Source organism: Panthera pardus, unplaced genomic scaffold, assembly GCF_024362965.1.
Source record: "Panthera pardus isolate Hobbes unplaced genomic scaffold, ASM2436296v1 HiC_scaffold_12, whole genome shotgun sequence".
Classification (NCBI taxonomy): Eukaryota; Metazoa; Chordata; class Mammalia; order Carnivora; family Felidae; genus Panthera; species Panthera pardus.
This window is the reverse complement of record NW_026526677.1, coordinates 12,656,658-12,683,564: the sequence shown is the minus strand read 5'-3', so window position 1 is coordinate 12,683,564 and position 26,907 is coordinate 12,656,658. Positions and strand designations below refer to the sequence as shown.

At 45.0% G+C, this 26,907-nt stretch overlaps 2 protein-coding genes across 2 annotated transcripts; one reads left to right on the top strand and one right to left on the bottom strand.

Moving 5' to 3' along the window:
* The first annotated feature begins 8,615 nt into the window (after positions 1-8,615).
* LOC109246465 (olfactory receptor 6Q1) lies at positions 8,616-17,104 on the top strand. Its single transcript, XM_019414454.2, has 2 exons — positions 8,616-9,136; positions 15,432-17,104. Exon 2 carries the CDS (start codon positions 15,734-15,736, stop codon positions 16,697-16,699), a length of 966 nt encoding a protein of 321 aa, XP_019269999.2. The 5' UTR covers positions 8,616-9,136; positions 15,432-15,733; the 3' UTR covers positions 16,700-17,104.
* Positions 17,105-22,504: 5,400 nt separating this feature from the next.
* On the bottom strand, positions 22,505-26,426 carry LOC109246466 (vomeronasal type-2 receptor 116-like). Its single transcript, XM_019414455.2, has 2 exons — positions 26,114-26,426; positions 22,505-24,382 (listed from the first exon to the last, which is right to left on the bottom strand). The coding sequence occupies exons 1-2, from the start codon at positions 26,127-26,129 to the stop codon at positions 23,886-23,888; spliced, it is 513 nt and encodes a 170-aa protein (XP_019270000.2). The 5' UTR covers positions 26,130-26,426; the 3' UTR covers positions 22,505-23,885.
* Between the last annotated feature and the right edge of the window lie 481 nt (positions 26,427-26,907).

Sequence of the window (26,907 nt, the reverse complement as noted above, 5' to 3'; positions counted from 1 at the left end):
TCCTAAATTATAAAGAATGGAAATGGGTTATATTTGTCTATTAAAAGACAGAAGCAATCAGCTAGATCAAAATAAAATGTAGCTTTATGCTTCTTATAAAACACAGAGTGAACACACACACACACACACACACACACACACACACACACACACACCGAAAATAAAAGAATGGAAGGGCACCTGGGTGGCTCAGTATACTAAGTGTCTAAACTCCTGATTTTGGCTCAAGAGATGATCTCACAGTTGTGAGATCGAGCCCCATGTTGGGCTCCGTGCTGAGCATGGAGCCTGCTTAAGATTCTCTCTCTCTCTCTCTCTCTCTCTCTCTCTCTCTCTCTCTCTCTCTCTCCCTTTTCCTCTCCCCCACTCGCACACACTCTCTCTTTCTCTCAAAAAAAAAAAGAAAGAAAGAAAGAAGGGAAGAAAGAAATGAATGGAAAAAGATGTGTAGCATATACTAACCAAAAAGGTAGAGCAAAATTAACATTAGGACAAAGTAAATCTTAAGGCAAAAAATGTTAATGGGGATAAAGAGAGTAACCACAAAATACTAAATGTAACCACTCAGCAAGGAGATGTTACAATTATGAAATCGCATTCTTCTGATACAATTTGACATATTACAATATAGTAATAGAGGAAATAGAGAGGATCTATAAGAAGAAAGTCAGAAAGCCTAGCAGGGGACTAACACAACTCATAAATCAAGCAGACAAAAATTAGGAAAGATAGAGCGGCTTTGAATAATAAAATTAGCAACTGTGTATATGTATGTTTCTAAAAACTTCACACCCAACAAGGACATATATAGCCTTTTCAACTGTGGATAGATTCTTTGTAAAATTTGACCATGAGGTCAAAAAGGACATCTCAACAACTTTGAATAATTGATATCATACCAACCGCAATATCTTACCACATAATTAAATTAGAAATGATTTAAATGATCGATTAACACCCCCACTCTCTCCCTCTTTCCACTAATTGAGAAACTTAAGAACACAACTTCGAATAACTCTGAATAAAGATGAAATAAATGCCATAACAAAAAATATTTATAGCTGAATAATAACTGTGCTAAAGCAATAAATTGTGTGATGCAGCTAACGTGGTATCTAGAGGAAAATATGTGGCTTAATTGCATTTATTATAAACTGGAAAAATGAAAATAAATGAGTACTCTTCAACTACAAAAATAGATAAAAAAGAACAATAAACTAACGTATGGAGGTGGAAGGAAACAATTAATATAGGAGAATGAATTAATGAAATAGGAAATTAGGACACAAAACCAAAAACCTGTTCTTTGAAAAAAGGAAAAAAGAAGGAAAGTGAGGAAGGAGGTAAATCTCTAGCAGAATTCATCAAGAAATAAAGGGAAACTAGGTAAGCAAGTAATATTAAGGAAAAAAGCTTGGTTGACAGCCATGAGGTTGGTAAATATTTGGAATATCCTTCTGGATACATGACCGAAGTGACATTATCAGTTAATGGGGAAGGATGTTCTCAATATGGAAGCATTTATTTTTTTATTTATTTTTATTTTTTTTTAATTTTTTTTTTTAACGTTTATTTTTGAGACAGAGAGAGAGAGACAGAGCATGAACGGGGGAGGAGCAGAGAGAGAGGGAGACACAGAATCAGAAGCAGGCTCCAGGCTCTGAGCCATCAGCCCAGAGCCCGACGCAGGGCTTCAACTCACGGACCGTGAGATCGTGACCTGAGCTGAAGTCGGACGCTTAACCGACTGAGCCACCCAGGCGCCCCAATATGGAAGCATTTAGATCTCTGCTTCACAGCTTAAACAAAGATCAAGTCCACATGCATTACACACCTAAGGGTAAAAAGCAAAATCTAAACATTTTTAGAATACTTTTTAGGGCGCCTGAGTGGCTCAGTCAGTTAAATGTTCAGTTCTTGGTTTCGGCTCAGGTCATGATCTCAGGGTTTGTGAGTTGGAGCCCCACATAGGGTTCTGCGCTGTCTGTGTGGAGCCTGCTTGGGATTCTCTGGCTTCCTCTCTCTCTCTCTCTCTCTCTCTTTCTCTGCCTCTCCCCTACTCACGCTGTCTCTCAAAATAAATAAATAAACTTTAAAAGAAGGAATACATTTTCGTTAAGGTACAAAAACACAACCATACAGGGAAAGAAATACATTTCGCTACATAAAACCTGAAGATGCTTCCTACACAGAGTTAAAAACCAGGAAAACACTGACTATATAACAAAGTAGACACAGTTGGAAAATACACAGAGTTCCTAGAAATCATTTAAAATGATGGACTGCTCAGTGGAAACATGAAGAAATGCAACGCGCAAGGGGGTAAGTCCGTGTGGTCAATATGCGTTTGACCTGATGCCTCATCCTCAGGGGGTCACAACCGTAAGAGGCCACACTTATCTAGCGCTGGCCTCGTGTGAGGCACGGCTGGTGGGAATATAGTCGGTCAACCTCTTGAGAGGGCAATTTGGTATTATCTGGTGATGTGGGAGATGCTCGTTTAGGTGTATGTCCTAGAGAAGTAGTCCTTAAACTCCGGCTTGTCTCAGAATCACCCGGACGGCTTGTGAACGCACACCTTGCTGGGCTCCGCTTCCAGAGATTTCTAACGCCGTGGGTCTGGGGAAGGGACCGAAGATCTGCGTTCTGCCGTGTTCCTGGTGATGCTATCGCTGCCGCTGGGCTTTGAGAACTTCTCCCCCTGGAAGCCTTTTGCAGAGGTACACAACGTGACCTGCACAAAAATGTTCCTGTTAGGAACACAAAAAGGAGGGACAATTTAAATGCTCTCCAGCAAGACAATGAATAAGTAAACTGTGGGTTCTTTAATATAACAGAATATGCATAGAAATGAAAATAAATGAACTAGAGATAACAAAGATATAAAACAACAATATGCTATGAAAAAAAGCCAACTACAACGTGATATGTGGACCTCGATGCCATCTTTGCACATAACAAACAAAACACAGAACAAACAACATAATGTTTATGGGTAACAAATGGTATAAGTCAAGCATGAGTAGGATGATACCAAATTTCGGATATTTGTTAATTGTGAGGGGATGGGGGCTGAAGTAGATAAATAGAGGGCCTCAACTGGATCTGCATTGTTTCTATCTATCTATCTATCTATCTATTCTCTATCTATCATCTATCTTCTATCTATCTACCATCTATCTATTTATCATCTATTATCTATCTATCTATCATCTATCTATCTATCATCTATCTATCATCTGTCTATCTATCATCTATTATCTATCTATCATCTATCTATCATCTATCTATCATCTATTATCTATCTATCTATCATCTGTCTATCTATCTATCTATCATCTATCTATCTATCATCTATCTATCTATCATCTATTATCTATCTATCATCTATCTATCTATCTATCTATCTATCTATCTATCTATCATCTATCTATCTATCTATCTATTATCTATCTATCTATCTATCTATCTATCTATCTATTATCTATCTATCCATCTATCTATCATCTGTCTATCATTAATTGTATTTTCTCAAAAAAAGATCTTAAGTAAATATTGCTGTCCTAGTTCAGGCCACTGTAACAGAATACCATGGACAGGGTGGTTTATTACCAACAGAGACTATTTCTCACAGTTCTGGAGGCTGGAATTCTAAGGGCAGGGAGCCAGCATGGTTGGGTTCAGGTGAGAACCCTCTTTTGGGGTACCTCCTGCCAAATTCTTGTATCCTCAAATGGTGGAAAGGGGGCAAGAGTCCTCTGGAGTCCTTTTTATAAAAAGGCAGTAATCCCATTCAGAAAGTCTTGTCCCTATGACCAAATTCGTTCCCGGAGGTCTGCCTCTTCTCTTAATACCATCACATTGGGCATTACGTTGGGCATTAGGATTTAACCTATGAATTTGGGGAGACACATTCAGTCCATGACAGTTGTCAAAGCTGGGTAGTGGGTATAAAGTTATTATGTTCCTTCTTATGTTTATATTGGAATCATTTCATGATAAAAATGCATTAAAAAGAATACCTGAAAAAATACCAGGCCAGACTTTGTTTCTGGGTTTTTAAAATGTTTATTTATTTATTTTGAGAGAGAGAAAGAGAGAGAGATGGGGGAGGGGGAGGGGCAGAGAGGGAGAGAGAGAGAGAATCCCAAGCAGGATCCATGCTGACAGCACAGAACCTGACGTGGGGCTTGATCTCACACCCTGAGACGAAATCAAGAGTCGGACGCTTAACCAGCTGAGCCACCCAGGCGCCCCTGTTTCCAGATGTTTTTAAGGCTGACCGTGATCATTTAGAGAAGATTGAGCCCCTCTTCTGGAACAATAGCCATACACAGCTTTGTCTGCTTCCTCACGATGATGCGTAAAAGTACAAGGAATGATTTCTAATCCCCTCGGGGAGGAACAGTGAAGACCCTAGGCTTTTCGCTCTGGTCTGGGTCCCTCTTCCTCCGTCTGAGTGTTGGATCTGCTTCTCCACCTCTATGTCCTGGTTTCTGGGCTGGGATATCTGACGCTTTGGGCAAGAGGCACAGAAAAGGAATCTGCCCATCCAAAGCCTCTTGTATTACCCTCACTCACAAAGAAGAATTCTGCCTTTAACTGCTCGGTTTTGAACTTCTCGGGGGCGAAGCTGGGACAACGCAGTGACAAACTTAAGAAACCTGCAAGGCTGGATTGGCTTACACTGCGAAGTATTACCAGCGGGAGACAAAATGTTCCCGAGGGGGGAGGGGGCGGGAAGGGAGACAGGAGCCAGCGGGGCCGGGGTCTGACAGCAGAGGTTTGGTGTTTGCCTGTTTTCTTGTCCCTCCAGGTAGTTCTTTCCCTCCTGCTGGCGCGGTGGTCTTCCTAGCTGCTTTGTCTAGCTTCACAGGTCAGCGCCGAAGAGGCTTTTTGCTTTGCATTTTTAGGGAGTGAGAGTCTCTGTCAGACTGGGTCAAACTGGGTCAGGGCTGAAAAATTTCCATGGAGCAGGACGTAGGTATGACACTGGTTCAATGTCTTCCTAGCGTAGAGCTGCCCCAAATTTGAGTGTAGCTACCTTGTGTCCCCTGTTAGGTGAGGGAACCCTGCTTTTGTTGCCTCGTTTACCTCGAGCCACATCCTTGTCAGCCGGCATTATTTCCCCACCTTTATCAATGAGAAAGTGGGCTCAGAGGGGCCGACCTGCTCCAGGTAACAGGTCCATCGAGAGGCTTATGTGGATTCTGATCCGTGTCTATGCTGTGTTTTTTTTTTTTTTTTAATTTTTAATGTTTATTTATTTTTGAGAGAGAGAGAGAGAGAGAGAGAGAGAGAGAGAGAGAGAGAGAATGAGTGGGGGGGGAGGGCAGAGAGATAGGGAGACACAAAATCCAAAGCAGGCTCCAGGCTCTGAGCTGTCCTGACACGGGGCTCAGACTTGGGAATGATGAGATCATGACCTAGGTCGAAGTCGGATGCTTAACTAACGGAGGCACCCAGGTACCCCGTGTCTGTGACATTTTATACTGAGCCACACCGCCCTAGGTGCTGGGGGAATGTGGTTAACTGTAAGACGTGGCCCTGTCATCAGGGAGCTTTATCATTTATCTGGGGACACATATACCTGCACTTGAAGCATTTAGGCTGACACAGTCATATGACACGAAGAGAAAGAATCTGGTGTGTTTAGGGTTTTAGGACATGTCACCCTGTCCTCCACAGGGTGCTGTTTGCTTTGGCTCAGCTGCCTCCTGTGATCCGAACAGGATCACACCCCCCCTGATGTTCCTTTTGCTTTATAGTGAAATGATGTCATATTTCCTCTTTGGAGAAAGAGATTACGCAGCCTGCGGATAATCATAAAATGCTCTGGAGGAAGTTCTTTGCGAGGAAGGCAATTTGGCACAGTTATTTTCTGGATGAAAGAGAGCCTTAGTCACAGGCCTTGTTGGACTGTGAGCCCCTTAAGGACTGAGGCTGGGTATTTCGCATCGGTACGGCACACAGCCTGGCCCAGGGTAGTTATGAAGTAGCTAAGGGCGGGATAAAGGGCAGGCAGGTAGGTGGGGGAGGTGGGGGATGTGTGGTCCATTCTAGTAAAGGAAGCCCTCATGGCATCCTTGATAAATGTGGAAGTCTCAAGATTTCATTTCACCCTAAACCTGAGTAGTTTAGACCCAGAGACCTTGGCGAAGAGTCTAGCTGGCGTGGCGCCCTCCTTGGCTGGCCCCTCACCCTCCAGTCGTGTTTGTCCAGCTTGTCTACAAACTTGGGACTCCCACGGAGCTTCTGCACATCCCCTGGGGCAGAGTTTTCCATGATTTATTATCTCCTTTCCTTTGTTGTCTGAGCGCTTCAAATCTCCGTGGAGACTCGATCCCACGGGAGACCCCTTGGGTGTAAGAGCCGCATATGTGGCATGTGAGTCATTTTATAGCCAGTGACAACCCTTGCTTCCTTCTTCTCTTGTTTGGCTCATGGTGGATCTCTGCCCCTCTCCGCAGGTTCAGAGAAGCCGTGATCCTTGAATTTGGGGTCTCCGTGCCACAATGAGATCCAGTAACCTGCACTGGCCACCAGCCCCAAGGTTCTGAGCATGTTGGGCCTTTGTCTTCCATCCACCCAGAGAAGAGATGGGGAAGTACCCAGGGGCAGGTGAGTGGCCCTTTGGAGACCCCCGAGCACCTGGAGGGAGGTTGTTTAGTTTCTGGTTTACACGAAAGCTGGAAACCACAAGCTCATACCCAGAAAGCATGCAGACGGTGGCAAGTGGAGGGACGCCCTCTCCCAAAGAGACCCCCAGTCTAGAGTAAGGATTCTTGGCTTCACATAGCCCAATCCTTTCTTCCGAGTAGTCCCAATTTGTTACCTCATTCCTGCTTTCGAAAGTTCTTTTACTGAGTCACTGTGCTTTTAAACATCAACCCATTTTTCTTTTTTTTTTTTTTTAAAAAATTTTTTTTTAATGTTTATTTATTTTTGGGACAGAGAGAGACAGAGCATGAATGGGAGAGGGGCAGAGAGAGAGGGAGACACAGAATCAGAAGCAGGCTCCAGGCTCTGAGCCATCAGCCCAGAGCCCGACGCGGGGCTCGAACTCACAAACCGTGAGATCGTGACCTGAGCTGAAGCCGGACGCTCAACCGACTGAGCCACCCAGGCGCCCCTCAACCCATTTTTCAAGTGAGGAAATAGGGACACACAGAATTCTGCTGGTTTGCTTCAGCTCACACAGACTGGGGGGGCAGGAGACTTTTGGGGCGCTTTGGGTCCCCTTCATCTCTGTCTGCCGCTTCAAGTCACCTCAAATTAACCTACAATCTAAACAAGATCGGCTTGCTTGTTATTCAAGCAGCTTCAGGGCCATCTCTGGGCTCCGCTGAGACTCCCATCCCCTAGGCTTTCCCGTTATTGAAATTCTGCAGTAATCATAGTCCATGAGCGATGGAAGCAAGATAATAAGATCTTCCTAAAGCACACCGTGAAAGTTTTCAAAGAGCCTGCACATCCATTATATTGCTGATATACATAATATCCCAGGAGACTGGAAGTGTAGGTATTATTCCTATTTAAAGATTAGGAGCTAGAAGCTCAGAAAGTTTGGTTCTTTCTGCTGCACTGGGCTCTCCAGCTCGCCCCAGCACAGTGCTCTCTGTTGCACGTCTGACTGCAGAGACGTCCCGTTTATTTTCTCGCGCCTCCATTTCCCGTTTCCTCCCATTATGGGGAGACTGTATGTGAGTAGCTTTGAGGAACAGGTCATGCCTACTCAGTACTGAAGCTACCAGAATAATGTGAGAAGCCCTCAGTTAATTGATCAGATTTGGTGTTAGGAATGCTAACCCCCCGGGGGAGGTGGTATAGGGGAAAGAGGGTGGGCTGTGGGGTCAGACTGGGCTGTATTTTCCTCCAGACTCTGCCACTTACTAGCTGGTTGAAGCAAGGCTCCTGGGAGCCCCGCATGTTAGATCCTTTTCTTTTCCTTCACAGCTACCTGGGGACAGAGGAAATCTAGGGCTTAGTGGAGTAGAGTTTGAAAAGAGATGATAGGGACGCCTGGGTGGCTCAGTCGGTGAAGTGTCCAGCTTTGGCTCAGGTCATGATCTCATGGAGTCCTGTGTTGGGCTCTGCGATGACAGCTCGGAGCCTGGAGCCTGCTTCGGATTCTGTGTCTCCCTCTCTCTCTGCTCCTCCCCCGCTCACCCTCTGTCTTTCTCTTTCTCTCTCTCTCTCAAAAATAAACAAACATTAAAAAGAAAAAAAAGAAAAGAGATGATATAGTACAGGTTTTCAGGAAGTTTAAAATTAAGTTCAGGAGCTAAGCGAAGGAAATTATACATGAGATCAGTTCCACTTGTTCCCCCCCTCCCCAACAGGCAGGTGCAAGTGGGTTAGTCCAGATCCACAGGCCTCAGGCTTGCAGGCCTCTCCAGGCGTGGGGCTGATGGGCAGGAGGTCGCCCACGCTGGCTGGTGCTTCCTTCTGGAAGTACTGGTGGGCTTCCTTGCCTTCCTGTTGCCTTGAAACCAGTAGCTGAAGGTGGAAAGGAAGCAGCACTCTGGGTCAGCATGACGCTAGGAGCGTGTCCCCTCTTTTATGACATCACAATTTATTGCATGCAGGTACGTGCATCCTGGTGACTCTTTTTGGCAACACAGTCACGGACAAACAAAGGAACTGTCTTCAATGGGCTGCGCTTGTGCGTGTGGGGGGGTGTTAGAAACAAACAAATAAATGTCTAACGGGTGACAGCGAAGCTGTGACAAAAATGTCAAGGCAAGAAGCGAGTCGGAGAGTGATGGGGTTGCGTTTTCAGACAGGAGCTCAGAAGGGGCTAAAGTGGCCTTATGCAGAGAATTAAAGGAAGTGCAGGAGGAAGCCGCACAGGCAGGGAAACAAAGGCAGTAAGAACAAAGGCCCTGCGCGTCACTTCACGCTGTTTCCTTCCATCTTTAGACCAGCCCTGCAAACGTGCGTATCGCGTCTCCCAGGCGAAGATGTGAAAAGAGAGACTCAGCAAGAAAAAGCAACTTGCCCAAACTAGAGCTGGTCCTCGCTGGCACCGGAGTCAAACTCCGATCCTCTGATCTCAGAGGCGGTGCTGGGAACCGGGGCCGTGTGCAACGGACAGTGTGAGATGTTGCCGGAGGAGCAGAGAAGTGGGCACGCGGTGAGCGAGGGGGAAGGGGAGCCAGGAGAGCCAGGACCAGGAGGCCAGGGGGTGGGGGTGCCCCTGGGCATCTAGCCTTTCCCGTCCGCCTCATGCTCAACTAGGCGTGGTGGCTGGTTCCTGACAGTTTTGTTGGCGTGCCAGTGAGTTCCTTTTGCAGTTCCTTCACCGCAGGGGACAAGTGTCCCAGAGGTCAAGTGGACAGAAGGGACACAGGGAGAAATCCGGTCTCTCTGACCGGGCTTATCACGTAGCTGCACAAGCAAACAGCTGCAGGAGTGAAGTGTCAGTTTCCCCGCGTGAGCCCCACACTGTTGTCCCCTATTCGTCAGGGAAAATCTTAGCCAAGGAAGCACCTTCTTTTGAAGACATCAAATTGGGCCAAGTGCCTGGGCGGCCTCTCTCCACATTCAGTCGCATTCATGATCGTCCCCCGTGAGTGTCCCCTTCCCTGTCAGCTGCTTGCTCCCGATGTTGTACTTGGCTGGTTCCCTCCACCTGGGGAGGACGCCCTGGGTTAATAGGGCCGCGGAGACTCACTGGGTCCCTGCAGGTCCCAGAGCCTGCGGGGCGTTTCTCCAGCGGGCCTCTGAGCACAGAGAAGTTGACCTCACAGGCGGGGCGGGGGCCTGGGTGCAGGGGTGACCTTCAGTGAAAGGCAGTGGCAGAGGGAGGTAGCATGGCCTGAGCAGGGAACACTGGCTCTTGTTCCAGGCCTGCGGGTGTTTGCGCTCTGTCACCTCCTGGTTCTCCGATCCGATGCAAGTTACTTGCTGTCTCTGAGCTTGTTTTTGTCCAGTGCGTGAAACCCAGGACAGTCATACATCTCTGAAGTCTGGGTCATGGGATCGCAGCTTTGTTGTGGGTTTGAAAGGAGATAATGACCTAAGCCCAGCAGAATGTGGCCCACGGAAGGGACTTCTAAACATCCTCTTCCTCCTCCTTGGAGGGAGGGTCCTCTCCTACCCACACAGGACCTGAACGCTCTGAGGAGGCTCAGCAATTCCTGAAACTTGCCCAGAAAGCTTTCCTTGTTTAACCCATCTCTGGGGACTCACACGATTCCGTGAGAAATCCATTCATCTGGGTTGGATCTTGCCCTCCACCTAGGTTTTTCCATGGCATTTCGGTTAGGAGTGGTGGACCTAGGCTATGAAGACACCAAGTAGTCTGACTCCTCCCCCTCCTGCCTCTGCCGGGGGCTCCACAGCCTCTTCCCAAGGACTCATCTTTCACGCTTCTCCTCCCTGGCCCACCTGCCTCTCCTCTGCTGAACCTGGTTTTGTCAGTCAAGGATTATCTTGTCTCTCAGCCTGCACACGGTGATCTGGTTGGGAAATTCTTTCTTGATCTCACCTATCCCATCTTCCTTCTGGGCCAGACGAACTGTCCCCGCTGTGTTCTCCCAGATGCATGGAAAGGGGCTCATCTTGTGGTGGTTGTTTCTTTTGGAGAGTTCTCGGACTCCCCTGAAAGACTCTGGGCTCTTCAATGGCAGGGCTCTTGAACCTTTATAGGCTTGGTGCATAAGTGCAATGCCTGGCACGCAACAGGCTCCTGGAGGAGGGCTCGACTGGGGAAGTGGCCAGAATCTAAGTCTGGGTAAATCACATCAGTAAATTACAAATGAACGAGTTTCAAATGCTGTTGGTTTCAAAATTTGCCAAGGATTAGACAATTGGGTGGGATTCTCCCTTTTTAATGAATGAAAGGGAATGAATGTAAGTTAATAAATGAAGTAATGGGTCATCCATTCAAGTATTTTATTCATTTAAACCTCTTGAACGGTTTTCTCAGTATAACGATTCTATCCATTTGGCAGCTTGAGTTAGTGTCTTGGGCCTCAAAGTATGCAACTGGGTCTTGGGCAGTAGAGAAAGAGCTGATCCCAATGATTGTGTAATTTAGATACTAGGCTTTGGCTTGGAAATGAAGACTGGGCCCTGTTTTACTTTATTTTTAATTTTTTTGCCCTTTTTATAATGATTTTATTTATTTATTATTTTTTAAAATATAATTTATTGTCAAATTAGCTTCCATACAACACTCAGTGCTCGTCCCAGCAAGTGCCCTCCTCAATGCCCATCACCCACTTTCCCCTCTACCCCACCCCCCCAACAACCCTCAGATGATATTTTTAATTTTAAGTTGATGTATTTATTTTGAGAGACACATAGACAGCACGAGTGGGTGAGGGGGAGAGAGAGGGAGAGAGAGAATCCCAAGCAGGCTCTGTACCACCAGCACAGAGCCTAAGGTGAGGCTCTGTAAAAAAAACAATTTTTTTAAGTTTATTTATGTATTTTGAAAGAGAAAGAGAAAAGCAAGGAGGAGTAGAGAGAGAGAGAGAGGGAGAGAGAGAATCCCAAGAAGGCTCTGCACCCTCAGCGCAGAGCCTAATGTAGGGCTTGAACTCATGAACCATGAGATCATGACCTGAGTCGAATCAAGAGTTGGACAGTTAACCGACAGAGCCACCCAGACGCCTCTGCCCCATTTTACTTTATTAATTAGAGGCTAGGATACGGGATGCAATGAAGCCTATTTATAACACAACGAGTCATGTCAGGCTCTACAGTACGTATGTGTAGTGAGTATCTTCCAGGAAGGGCATCCAGGAAGGGTAAGCACTGCCCTCAAACTGTTACATTATAAACCAGATTGCAAAGGGGAGAAATATTGAGGGATTGTGTGCTGAAATTTCCTGGAGCCAGCAGAAGCATGAAGTCTCTAGGGCTGCAATGCAGTTATATTTGGCCAGGAAGCCCATGTTTATAGACCACTCGTCGTGGGGATGTTAAAGAATGGACTTAGGAATGCAGGAATCTGAAGACTTTGACCTTTTCCTGACCATCTCTGTGTGCTTCTGTTGCCAAGAAATCATGGGTTGTTGAAGCCAGAAGGAACCTGCTTAATTCTTTTTTTAGGGGAAGGAACAAGGAAGGTTTTAGACCTTGTCAACCTAAATTCAGATCCCAGTTTAGACATTTATTTTTTTTATTTCCCACGACCCCAGGATCACCATCTGAGCTGAAATCAAGAGTTGGACGCTCAACCAACTGAGCCACTCAGGTGCCCCAAGGCATTTGTGAGCGTAGGCAAAACATGACACCTTTTCCTACAGAGGGTCCAAGTTATTGAATAATTCACCCAAGCTTCTGGAACCAAGGCACCACTATTTCAGTTATATAGTGTTGCACATCAAGCCACTCCCAAACTTAGTGGCATAAAGTAGAAATAATTTCCTATTTAGCTCAGAAATCTGCAACGTGGGGAGGTCCCAGCAGGGAAGGCTGGTGTCTGCTGGGCCAGCTCAGCTGGGGGTTGAAGACCTATTTCCCGGACGGCTCAGTCACCCGGCTGGTACGTTGGGGCAGTGAGAGTTTGGCTGAGGGAGGGAGAACTTAGTCCCTTCCCACGTGGGCCTTTCTGCAGGCCGCTTGGGCTTCCTCACCCTGTGGTGACCGGGTTCCAAGAAGCAGGGCGAGGAATCGATTTCTTAAGACCCGAGCCTGGAAATTGGCATAGCATCACTTCTGTCTTGTTCTGTCGTCAAGCAATCAGCAAGACCAGGTTTAAGGGAAGTGGCCATAGATCCCACTTGTTAATGAGAAGAGCGTCAATGAATTTGGGGCCGTGATTTAAAAGGGCCGTGTGATGGAGACATTATATTCTTTCACTGAATCTAAAACAAGGTAGGGATTCATCTTAGTAGTCTTATTCTTATTCACCTCTTTTTTATTAAAAATAGTATTATTATTTTAGAAATCTTAATTTCGGTGTAGTTAGCATGCGGTGTTATATTCGTTTCAGGTGATTTCAAGTGATTCAACACTTCCATACAACACCCGGTGCTCATCATAACAAGTGCACTCCTGAATCCCCATCACCTATTTAACCCATCCCCCACCCTTCCCCACCCCTGTAGCTCCCAGTTTGTTCTGTATAGTGAAGAGTCTGTTTGTCTCTCTTTCCCCCCTTTGCTCATTTGTCTTGTTTCTTTTTTTTTTAATTTTTTTTTCAACGTTTTTTATTTATTTTTGGGACAGAGAGAGACAGAACATGAACGGGGGAAGGGGCAGAGAGAGAGGGAGACACAGAATCGGAAACAGGCTCCAGGCTCCGAGCCATCAGCCCAGAGCCTGACGCGGGGCTCGAACTCACGGACCGCGAGATCGTGACCTGAGCGGAAGTCGGACGCTTAACCGACTGCACCACCCAGGCGCCCCTGTCTTGTTTCTTAAATTCCACATATGTATGAGATCATATGGGATTTGTCTCTCTCTGACTGACTTATTTCGCTCGGCATTATGCCCTCTAGATCCATCCATGTTGTTGCACATGGCACGATTTCATTCTTTTTTTTTATGGTTGAATAATATTCCCTTGTCTATATCAAGACCACATCTTCTTTAACCATTCGTCTATCGATGGACACTTGAGCTGCTTCCATAGTTCGGCGATTTTAGAGTAGATGATGCCGCGGTAAACACAGAGGTGCGTGTATCCCTTCGAAGTAGTGTTTTCATATTCTTTGGGTGAATACCCAGTAGTGGAATTAGTGGATCATAGGCTAGTCCTGGTTTTAATTTTTTGAGGAATCTGCATACTGTTTTCCAGAGTGACTGCACCAGTTTGCATTCCCAACACCTGTGTTTTTTACTATCGGCTTTTAAAAAGGGGATTTCGAGTGATTTTTCCCAGGCTCACATATCTCACGTTGATGGTGGAACTTGGATTCAAACTCAGTCCTATTGATTCTGTCTCTTACTAGCTCTGTTCGCTCCCCATGCCTCGAGCCCGCGGCCATCATCACCCCATGCTACACCTGCAAAACCTCCCCGCCTGGCCTTTCTGCCGTGTTCCTCTCCAAACCTGCCTCGGCACAGCACACTTGGTCCTTATGAAGGGCAGGAAGCTTACCTTGCTCCTCTGCTTAAGTTCCTCAACACTGTCTGTTGCCCCCAGACTGAACCTCAGCTCTGTCTTTTCTCTTAACTCGGCTTCTCACTCTCCGTGATGCCCTTGCCTGCTCCCCGGGCTCAACGAGTGCCGTCTCCCTCCCATACTCTACTCCAGAAGTCTACATTTAAATTTTGCTCTGTTATGTATTGACCCAAACGTGGTGCGAAATGCTTTAGAAGGACTATCTATTTTAAAATTCCACTAGTCTGTTAAATTCTTTTGTATTGAACTTTTAAAATTTTGTAATTATTAGTATTATTATTTTAAATGTATTTATATTGAGAGAGAGGGAGAGAGAAAATCCCAAGCAGGCTCCTGGATACCAGCACAGAGCCTGATGTGGGGCTCGATCCCATGAATCATGAGATCATGGCCTGAGCCAAAACCAAGAGTTGGATACTCAACCGACTGAGCCACCCAGGCCCCTCTATGATTATTTTTTTAAAAGATTCCCTAAATTCTTTTCTTTTTTTTTTTTTTTTAAATTTTTTTTTTCAATGTTTTTTATTTATTTTTGGGACAGAGAGAGACAGAGCATGAACGGGGGAGGGGCAGAGAGAGAGGGAGACACAGAATCGGAAACAGGCTCCAGGCTCCGAGCCATCAGCCCAGAGCCTGACGCGGGGCTCGAACTCACAGACCGCGAGATCGTGACCTGGCTGAAGTCGGACGCTTAACCGACTGCGCCACCCAGGCGCCCCAAGATTCCCTAAATTCTTTTGTATTTAAAGCCAGGTATGCTTGATCAGGAAGCCAAGCTCTTTCTTTTTTCAATGTTTATTTATTAAAAATTTTTGAATGTTTTGTTTATTTTTGAGAGAGGGGTGGGGAGGGGCAGAGAGAGAGGGAGACACAGAATCTGAAACAGGCTCCAGGCTCTGCACATAGCCCGATGCAGCGCTCGAACCCATGAACTGTGAGATTCTGATCTGAGCCAAAGTTGAATGCTTAACCGACTGAGCCACCTAGATGCCCCCCCTCCCCCACTTTTTAATGTTTATTTATTTTTGAGAGAGAGACAGCGAGTGCGGGTCAAGGGCAGAAAGAGAGAAGGAGACAGAGGATCTGAAGCAGGCTCTGTGTTGACAGCAGAAAGCCCGATGTGGGGCTCGAACTCAAGAACTGTGAGATCATGATCTGAGCCAAAGTCGGATGTGTAACCGACTGAGCTAGCCAGGCGCCCCCAAAACTAAGCTCTTAACTTCTATCGTAACCTGTACCTACTTGAGGTTTCCCAAATGCATGGATTTCTCTCCGGTATCCGGGGTTTAATACTTGCTGTGCTCTCTTTACTTCTCTTTTTTCTCACTCACTTATCCTTCTCTTCCAGGTTCCAGTTGAGACAACACTTCCTCTAGGAAGCATTTGCTGATTCCTCCAGACTTGGGGGAGCTTCCCTGCTATTTCCTCCCATAACGTCTGCATCCTTATCCAGCACTTTAAATTTTGTACTGAAATTGTCTGTTTTCTGGAGCTCCTCACAGGCTATACATTCTTCGGGGGCAGGGCCAGTGTCTTGACTTTGCTTTCCTCTTCTGAAATGAAAGATGTCTCATTGTGCCATCCTCACTGGTTCTCCTTGAGTTGTCGTTGTCCGTGAGGTTATGAACGTCCTGACTCTCACTTCCACCTATGCAGCCATATGCCCCAAACTGGACCCACGTAACAGAGTTTGTCATAGTGGGCTTTGCTGGGGTGCATGAAGCACGCCCCCTCTTCTTTACACTCTTCCTCACCATGTACCTATTCACCCTGGTGGAGAACTTGGCCATCATCGTGGTGGTGGCTTTAGACCACCGGCTACGTAGACCCATGTATTTCTTCCTGACGCACTTGTCCTGCCTTGAAATCTGGTACACTTCGGTGACAGTGCCCAAGATGCTGGCTGGTTTTATTGGGGTAGGTGGGGGCAAGAACATCTCCTATGCTGGCTGCCTGTCCCAGCTCTTCATCTTTACCTTCCTGGGGGCAACGGAGTGTTTCCTACTGGCTGCCATGGCCTATGACCGCTATGTGGCCATTTGTATGCCTCTCCGATATGCGGCCTTGGTGTCGTGGGGCGCCTGCGTCCGTCTGGCCGCTGCTTGTTGGCTGGCGGGCCTCCTCACACCTGTTTTGCCTATCTACCTCATGTCCCAGCTGACGTTTTGTGGCCCCAACGTCATCGACCACTTCTTCTGTGATGCCTCACCGCTGCTAGCCTTGTCCTGCTCAGATGTCACCCTGAAGGAGACCACAGACTTCCTCGTTTCTCTAGCGGTGCTTCTGGCCTCCTCTACGGTTATTTCTGTGTCCTATGGCAACATCGTCTGGACGTTGCTGCACATCCATTCAGCTGCTGAGCGCAGGAAGGCCTTCTCCACTTGTGCAGCTCACCTGACAGTGGTGAGCCTCTTCTATGGCACTCTTTTTTTCATGTATGTCCGGACCAAAGTGGCCTCCTCCGTCAACTTCAACAAGGTGGTGTCTGTCTTCTACTCCATTGTTACGCCAATGCTCAACCCCCTCATCTATAGTCTTCGGAACAGGGAGGTGAAGGGAGCTCTGGGCCGAGCCTTGTCCCTCAGGTCTTGGAAAGGTCAGCAAGGAGGAAGGTGAAGACCTAATTTTCTTGCCTTGGCTCTTCAGAAGGAGGGTGGTGAGGACGAGGGGACAGAGCAGTGACCTGGGTGGTCATGAGTTATGGATTATGTATTAGTTAAAGTAAACTGTTAATCTGGTGTAACGAGAGACACCTAGCTATAAAGGGGCTTAAAGAAGGAAAGAGATTTGTTCTTTCCTGCAAGAGTCCAAGGTGAGTGCTTCAGGTTGGCTCTGCTCAACAGGCAATGATGGAAGTTCCCTCATTCCATAGTGTCAACATCCCTTAGGATGTTGGCAAACTTAAGCGCCGTGGGCCAAATTCAACTCGACACTTGTTTTTAATGAGCTGTAAGCTAAGAATGGTTTTTAGACTTTTAAATGGTTGTAAACAAATCAAAAGTAAAATAATACTTCATGACACATAGTCATTTTATTTTTTATTTTAATTTTTAATTTGAGAGAGAGAGAGTGAGGGAGAAGCAGAGGGAGAGACAGAGACAGAGAGAGACAATCCCATGCTCAGCACGGAGCCTGATGCATGGCTCCATCTTACAGCCATGAGATGATGACCAGAGCTGACATCAAGAGTCAGATTGTCAACTGACTCAGCTACCCAGGTGCCCCGACCCATAATCACTTAATAAAATTAAAAGTTCAGTGTCCATAAATCGAGTTTTACCAGGATACGATCACACCATATGTGTTATCTATGGCTCCATTCGTGCTACAATGACAGAGTTGAGTAGCTGAGATAGTGACCATATGCCAACCCTCAGTCTAGGGCCTTCTTGTTATCTACATGGTCAGCATGAGGTTCCAGGGAGCAAGAAGGGTGAGGATAGATCAAGGAGGAAACAAACTTCATGTCTTAAGGTTTCTCCACTAGATGTAGAAACCATCATTTCTACTCACCTCTGTTGGTGAGAAATTAGCCATAGCTCCCAGCTCTTTGCCAGGGTACTGAAAAGAGTCTGTAGCTAGGCAACCAGGTACCCAGCCCCAATTTGATTATTGTGGAGAAAAAGGAGAACAAATTTTGGCAGACGACTAGCTGTTTCCACCCACAAAGTCCCCAGAATCATATTCTTTGAAATATAAGAAGATGTCACCTCGCTTGAAGTGAGGCTTAAAAGACCATTATAATTCAAGTAGTTCCCTACATGTAGATAGTTGTATCTTAAAGACATTTATAATCATCATTTGAATGTGGATTCCAGAAACTATAGTATGTGGAAGGAGAAAATGCTGAGCTTGACTGGATCGGGGGAAGGACAGATTTTTTTGTGATGGTGTTTCTCAACTGCCCAAGAGCAAGCAGGTTGCATGATGGTGCCCGTAGCAACACAGTCTCTACATCCCCCACTCAACCCAGTATCTTAGCTGCTGCACTTTTTATGGTTGGCAGAAAGGGCACAAGTCATAAGTTTTGAAAAACATTTCATTTAATGAATGTTATATCAGTAATGAGCTTTATGTTCTTTTGGATGATGGCAGGATGCAAAATCAGTGCAAAGATGAGAAACTTTCAGGATCAAAAATAAGAATTCATATGAAAGAAATAGGATAGAACTTTCAGATACCTGACCTGAGTAGATTTGAACACAAAATGTATTTGACTTTTAGGTTTCTGGCTGATGGAAACAAACAAAGCATACTGGGTATATAAGAGTTCTCCAGAGAAACAACCAATAAGATCTATCATCTATCTCTATCTATCTCTATCTATCTATCTATCTATCTATCATCTACCTACCTACTATAACGATATAACTATACATCTATTTAGATTGATTGAGAGATGGATATAAGAAGAGATTTATTATAGGTATTGGCTCACACAATATGGAGGCTGGGAGGTCCCATGATCTGTCATTTGATAGCGGGAGAAGCTAGAAAATCAGTGGTGTAATTCAATCTGAGCCTGAAGGTTTGAAAACTGGAGGAGCCTATGGTGTAGGTCCTGGTTTGACACCAAAGGTCCAAGAATCAGGGGCACTAATGTCCAAGGGCAGGAGAAGATTGATGTCCCAGCGCAAGCCAAGAGAGCAAGTTCTCCCTTCTTCCCCCTTTTTGTTCATTCAGGCCCTGAATGGACTGGATGATGCCCACCTGTATTGGTGAGAGCAATCTTCTTCTTCTTCTTTTTTTAATATTTATTTAAATTCAAGTTAGTGAACATACAGTGTAGTATTGGTTTCTGGAGTAGAACCCAGTGATTCATCACTTACATATGATACCCAGTGAGAGCAATCTTCTTTATTCAGTCTGTTTATTTAAATGCTAATCTCTTCAGAAAAAAACCCTCACAGACACACCCAAAATAACATTTTAAAGACTGAACATCCCTTATCCCAGTGAAGCTGACACATAGAATTAACCATCATACCAGGTCATGACATTCTCATTTATGGTTCCAGAAAGAACTCAAATTCAAACCCAGGGAATGCTTTCTGGATTTTGACTCTAAGAACAACTCTATGGGAAGTGTCAGTAAAGGCTTACAATTCTGAGCTTGTGGAAGAAAGAATCTATATTTTTGAGATAAATTACTTAAAATGGTAAGAACTCAGAGGCATACTTTTAGAAAGGATCCTACATATGTAAAAGTGCATCCTGGTTTAATAAAACCTGATACAAGAAAATAAACTGATAATATGGTATTATGCATTCACTATACTTCAATAAAAGAAAAAACTGAAAAAAAGGCCTTTGTGAGTATGATTATTTACATTGTAAAGCAATCACTCCCTTAAAAAAAAGACCTACCTGCCAGAATCTGGAGTGCTCATGAAGTACATGATATGTGTAGGTATTGACAGCTGAAGTTTTTATTCTTAATTAATTAATTAATTGGCTTCTGACTTTGTTTTCACATTATAATGGACACAATATTATATTAGTTTTAGGTGTCCAAAATGGTGATTCAGTATTTTTGTACATTATGAAATGGCCAACTTGATAAGTCTGGTTACTATCAGTCAATCAGTCACTAGACAAAGTTAGTACAATGTTAATAACTATATTCTTTGCAAGCTGGTGCAGCCACTCTGGAAAACAGTATGCAGGTTCCTCAAAAAACTAAAAATAGAACTACCCTATGACCCAGCAATTGCACTACTAGGCATTTATCCAAGGGATACGGGTGTGCTGTTTCGAAGGGACACATGCACCCCCATGTTTATAGCAGCACTATCCACAATAGCCGAAGTATGGAAAGAGCCCAAATGTCCATCGATGGATGAATGGATAAAGAAGATGTGGTATATATGTATATAAAATGGAGTATTACTCAGCAATCAAAAAGAATGAAACCTTGCCATTTGCAACTACGTGGATGGAACTGGAGGGTATTATGCTAAGTGAAATTACTCAGTCAGAGAAAGACAAAAATCATATGACCTCACTCATATGAGGACTTTAAGAGACAAAACAGATGAACAAAAGGGAAGGGAAACAAAAAGAATGTAAAAACAGGGAGGGGGACAAAACAGAAGAGACTCATAAATATGGAAAACAAACTGAGGGTTGCTGGAGGGGTTGTGGGAGGGGGGATGGGCTAAAAGGGTAAGGGGCACTAAGGAATCTACTCCTGAAATCATTGTTGCACTACATGCTAACTAATTTGGATGTCAATTTGAAAAAATGAAAAAAAAAAAAAAAAAAAAAGAAAATCCCCCACAATAAAGTAACTATTATCAGAAAAAGAAATAACTGTATTCCTTATGCTGTCTCTACTTTACATTCACTGACTTATTTTAAACTGGAAGTTTGTGACAGCTAGAGTTTTTATTTTTTATTTTTGTTTATTTATTTATTTTGAGAGAGACAGAGACAACACGAGTGGGGGAGGGGCAGAGAGGGAGACAGAGAATCCCAAGCAGGCTCCAAATTGTCAGTGCAGAGCCGGATGTGGGGCTGGAACCCATGAAACCATGAGATCATGACCTGAGTTGAAATCAAGAGTTGGATGCTTAAGCAACTGAGTCACCCAGGTGCCTCCATTTTTTAATTTTTTGATTAATTTATTAATTTTTTTCATGTTTATTTATTTTGAGAGAGACAGAGAGTGAGTTCATGGGCATGCGGGTGGAGGAGGGGCAGAGAAGAGAGGGAGAGAGAGGATCCCAAGCAGCCTCCTTGCTGTCAGTACGGAGCCCAATGGAAAGCCCAGTGTAGAGCCCGAAGCTGGCTTCTATTTGCAGAGCCCAGTGTGGGGCTCAATCTCATGAACCGTGAGCTTAGGACTTGAACTGAGATCAATAGTTGGTTGCTTAGCTGACTGAGCCATCCAGGCTTCCAACAGGTAAAGTTTTTAAGGCCACTACCAATGGTAGATAATTCCGCAGTGAAGACAAATTATGAAACCATGACAGGAAACATGCGTACCCTTGTAAATGGGGAATTTCTGAGAATATAATTTCTTCTTTGGGGGTATATTTGTTCGTTGAGTGAAACATAGGCAGGTGAAGTGCTAACAGTGTATAGACATTACTTCACCAGAATCCAGAGAATGTCACAATGAATAATTAGCAATAAGACTTACTAACACAGAATTCCGTAAGGAGCACTGCTCCTCTTGTTTTGTCCATTCTGGGTACCAGGATATTGACTGAATTGTTAGTTAGGGACTATTTGGGAGCCATCCAGGAGAAGGTCCTTTGACTTAGGACTTGGTATGAATGACTGGATCTACATACTGAAGTCAGAACTCTACAGTTTGCTGTGTACCATTATGTAACCATTGTCGTAGACTTTGATGTGGGTCTATGTACCTAAGGCCCTTCTGGAGCCCCTCCTATGATTCCATATTCTTTTTATCCTTTGCACCTACGCTGGGATTCCAATACCTTTTTCAGGGGTCTTAGTCTTTGGTTGGTCTCTCACTTTTCAATTTTCACATGTGAAGTCCTTAGCAACTGATTTCTTTTTTTTCTTAAAGTTTATTTACTTTGAGAGAGAGAGAAAGTAGGGGAGGGGCAGAGAGAGAGAGAGAGAGTGAGTGAATCCCAAGCAAGTTCTGGGCTGACACCACAGAGTCCATCACGGGGCTCATACTCATGAACCATGTGATCATGACCTAAGCCAAAGCCAAAAGTTGGACGCTTAACGGACTGAGCTACCCAGGTGTCCCCTTAGCAATTGATCTCTAAGCTATGTTTGTCAAAAGCTGTGGAATGCTACGGCTTTCTGTTTCTCTAAATTGAGTCTTCTCTATCTATATCCTTGTTTTCATTGGTGGCTTCACTGTCACTGGCCTAAATATTATTTTCGGCCAGCCATGGCAAGATAGAAGCATTTTATTTTATTTATTTTAATTTTTTAAATTATTATTATATTTGAGGCTCCACACCTAAAGTGGGGCTTGAACTCACAACCCTGGGATCAAGAGTCAGATGCTTTACCTACTAAGTAAGCCAGCCACCCCAAGACAGGAGCATTTAAAACCCCTTTTTGTAGGAACTTAAAATGGATCTCATCGCCAAGAAAACGTGGATGCATCCAGACCTTGAGACAGTGTGTGCAGCACCATTCAGCTCTGTCCCTTCCTATAGAGCATTCCAGGAGCACTAAAAGTTAGTTAACTGATGCCCAATACTTTGTCAGCTTTGTTAACGTCCTCAGACTCTCTTGCAAGTGGAAGAGCTTTATTTAGAGCAGACTTTGCTCTGGTGGTTGCTCAGCTGGGTCTGTGACGGTCACCTGTCTCCACCTACCCAAAGATAAGCAAGCTGACCAGAGGAGGTATGAGTTGTTTAATTCTTGTAGAACAGTTTCACAATAGATATATTTAGTTTACTCTGATCAGGTTAGGTCGGAAACGTTACACCGTAAGCTTTGCAAGGGCTATATTTTAGCCTTCCTGGAGGTCCCCCCTCAGGACATAGCTTGGAGCAAGGGTCTCATAAAAGCTTTAGTTATTTAGCAAAGAGTCAAGACATCCAGGCGTGCCACTACGTATAATTTTATTGAGCTATCTAACAGATACTTGTTTAGTTCTTACTATGTGCCAGGTACTGTTCTAAGTGCTTTATAAATAGTAATTCATTTACTCCTCTCTGATAACCCCACAGAATTGGTGCTGTTATCTTCCTTTGCACATAAGGAAACTGAGGTACCGAGAAGTAATGTAACTTGACCAAAGTCACACAGCTGAGTAAATGGAGAACCAGGACTTTAAACTTACTCATCTAACATCTGCACAACGATGCCCTGGGTACCTGGGTCTCTTCTTGTGAAAGGACAGGGTGGATGAATGATTTTAAATACCTACCTTTGAGTGTTAAATATGTGCTGGGCATTCCTATACATTTTCTCACTTCATCATATCAGCCCAGAGAGGGAGGCTTAGTCTCATTTTACATCAGTGGAATCGGAGTCTCGGAGAGGTTAAGCCACATCCCAAGGTTCACACAGGTACAACATGGAGAAGCTAGGAGGATTTGAGCCAAGGTTCTTTGACTCTATTGAGCCACTCTCCTCTGCAAGATCTCTACCAATGCTAGCTTTGCATGCATTGACTTATTCATTCACCAAACAGCTATGTCTCCTCTCCATACCACACATCGGCTGGTTGCTGAGTGGCCACAGGATGAATTACACTAGATGCTTCCATCCAGGACAACATTACTGCAAACACGTCTCATGTTCCTCTGACAGAATGAAATACAATATAGAAGCCACTAAGCGACAAGGAGGGGTCTGGACCAGGGTGACAGGGAATGTTTTCCTGGGGGCCAGTCCAAAGAGGGCATCCCTGGGAACACAGCACTCCCCATGGTCCACTTTTGACCTTCCCATCTGAGATGACACCTGCCAAGCATTTTCTCTTTTGGGTTCTTCTCAGGATGGAGAAGGATGATGTAGCGTTTGGGAAAGAAGAGGCATGACACGAGACCTGCTGCTGATGCTAAGATGGCAAAGACCTCCACGGCCACCGTGTCTTTGCCTTGGGTGCTCATGTGGGCAGGGATGAAGGACGCCCAGACACAGGAGCACACGCACATGCTGAGAGTGAAATGCTTTGCTTCGTTGAAGGGGTCAGGTAGCCGGCAGGTGCGGAAGGTCACCAGCAAGCTGAGCAATCCTAGCAAACCCAAGTAACCCAGCATGGCATAGAACAGTTCCAAGGAGCCCTCATCACACTTTACCATCATCGTGGTCCCAGGCTCCGTAGAGCTCACAGGCCGTGGGGGCCATCGGATCACCCAGAGTGCACACAAGTTTGTCTGGACCAGGGAACAGACAATGGGGATGGTGCTAGGGAGAAGTGGCCACGCCACCCTCCCAATCTGGGTATCTGGCCAGGTGGTTGGAAGGCTGCCAGGACCATGACGGGCTTGGCCAGTACAGTGGACACACAGGTTGTGAAGGTGACCCCAAAAGCTGCCTGGCGCACAGCACACGTGAAGGGCCCTCGGTGCCCAATGAACAGGAAGGGGCCGAGGAAACAGCGGACCAAGGAGGACAACAAAAGATAGCTGAGCTGGTGGTTACTGGCTTGGATGATGGGGGTGTGGTGGTGCCAGACGAAGATGCCTAAGATGGCCAGGGCAAGGAGGAAGAGCAGGGCTGTGCAGACAGCCAACACTGCACCGAGGGGCTCATGGTAAGAGACGAAGTCAAGCATTTTGGGGATGCACCAGCTCTTCTCCATATCAGGCCACTCGTCCTCAGGGTGCCTTTCACATGCAGCATCATCTGAAGGGAGAAAGAGACACTGGGTCAGAGAACATAATGGGGAAGCTTCTGGAAACTTTCCCTTGGTCAAACAATTATATGGCCACTGATGGCTTTTCCGGTAGGTCCTGCATATTTCAGTCTTGTTACGGTGGACCTTCCAGGCTGCTGATGTCCTCAGATTGAAGGCCGAAGACACAGATGGTAGAAATCCTGATAGCAGCTGTTCATCATGCATCAAACTATAGTGAAATAACATTGACACAATAACCTATGGAAGCTCTAACTCCTATCTGGGCTTCATCCCTTTGAATCGAACCGCTGTTGTGCTCGTGTCATAATTATAGTGACGGCTAAACTTATTCATGCACTTATTCATTCAGTAGCCCATTTAATTTAAGGAATTTCAGTGGGTTGCTTACTATGTACACAGACTCTTTCTATCTCTTCCTCTTTTTTAATGGAGGCACCTATGTCTAAATCACTCCTTTGATAGAAATGATCAGAACTTTGCTTTCCATAGTGATTTTAAGGATAGGTTTTGTGACTGGAGCTCTGGAGCGGTCAAAGGATCTCATTTAACCCCTTTCTTTGACTGGGTAACGTCTTCATGTTCCAGATGCTTGATTCTATGCTCTAATCTGCAAGTTCAAGGCTGACTTCTTATTTACCATTTCTGGCATCCTCTCTTTAGCATCTGGTGTCTCTTTCACTGCTTCATTCAGCAGTGCCTTTCTCTTTAAACGGGCAAAAAGTATCCTCAAAGTCCCTGCCTTTCCCACGCTAAAAATTTCTGGTGTGACAGAAGGCCTTCCCCATCCTGTGGCTTCAACGATTTCCTGGATTCTGAGCCTGTTCCTCCTGTATTCTCTCTCAGTATGTGGGTTGCTTATCAATCTCCCCAAACACACTGAAATGCACTGCTTCTCCACTTAAGTAATTCTGTGTCTCCCAGTTCTTGCAGAGTAGGGTCCACGATCCTGAGTCTGGCAGGGAAGGGCCTCTGTTATCCAGCCCCCTGCATCCTGCGTCTCTCATCAGGGACTATGCTCAAGTCACTCTCTGCTCCTTATTGCTCTCCTGTCTTGAACCTTTGCTAATGTGTTCCTTGGCCTGGACTATCCTTGTCATGTTTCGTTGCCTCAGCAATCCCACTTGTTGCTCAAGTGAAAAGTCCTCCTACAGACCCTTTGTTAGAATTAATTGTTCCTCTGCAGTCTCATGGTTTGATGTTTGAACTTTTATTAAGGCAATGGATTTCACTTTATAGTCTAGTTCCTTTACCATGTCAGGTCTGGGGACACAAGGATCACCTCCTTGAAGAGATCATAAGCTCTGTGGGTCTAGGGGCTGTGCTTCATTTGTTGTTATCACCCTTGCACCCAGAACAGTGGCTGCATACAGTAGGTGCCAGTTAATATCTGCTGAATGAACGGCATCTTAGCAAAATGCAGATTAGGTCAATAGAGGGATTTTTTCCCCCAATATTTACAGAATGGCTACGATGTGTCAGACGTGAAACTAGGCACAGAATTTGGATAAACTCATCATTGTTGAAAGAACTAATAGCCTTAGATGCCTTTAATGTAGCAAGTGGGAAGGGCATCTTGACAAAATCTTTTTGATTTCCTCTTGCCTGGGTTTTTCTTTCCCAGTAAAGGAGTCTTCCCATCATGTGACTATCAGGTCTTGTCTTGAAGTCTACCCTGGCTGCAGGCTGGACCCTCTGTATAAGGGCAACCTCTTTCTTACCCGGTGTCATGGTCATCTCTCCTTTGGGGCAGGCAATGCAACTGTAGCAGCAGTTTGACTTCTCAGATATGATTGACTTCCTGGTTCCCACAGGACATTTTTCATTGCAGATTGAGGTAGGGACCTATTCACGAGAGGAGAGACAGTGCTGGGGAGACTTCACGGGGGACTGAGCAGCATCTGTGAGTTCAGGTCTTGGAAGAATTACCAGCAACATTCTACCTTACTAGGTCCCTTCCTCTCTTCTTTGCTCCTCCCTCTCTTTCCTTTACCTCCTTCTCCTTTCCTTTCCTCTTCACCTTCTCTCCCTTTCCTGCTCAGGTAGTTACCAATGTGTTCCATGTATCAGGTACTGTGCAGGATATTAGGGAAATAATAGGTAACAATGAACTCTTAGAAGAGAAGAAGAAAGGAACAGAGATGAACTACAAGTACAGCCTGGATCAGTTAACAAAATAGCAATAACCACATACCTATCAATAATTACTTTAAATGTAAATGCACCAAATTCTCCTATCAAAGGATAGAGACTTGAAACTATAAGACTGAAGGAAAAAATAGTGAGTAATCTGGTAAACATTGGCCTAAGCAATGTTTTCCTAGATATTTTTCCTCAGGTACAGGAAATAAAAGCAAAAATGAAGGATTGGAACCACACCAAAATAAAATGCTTTTGCTCAGGAAGCCATCAACAAAACAAAAAGGCAACCTATCCAATTAGAGAAAATGTTTGTAAATGATACATCTGATAAAGGGTTAATATCTAAAATAGAGAAAAAAACTTACACAAGCCA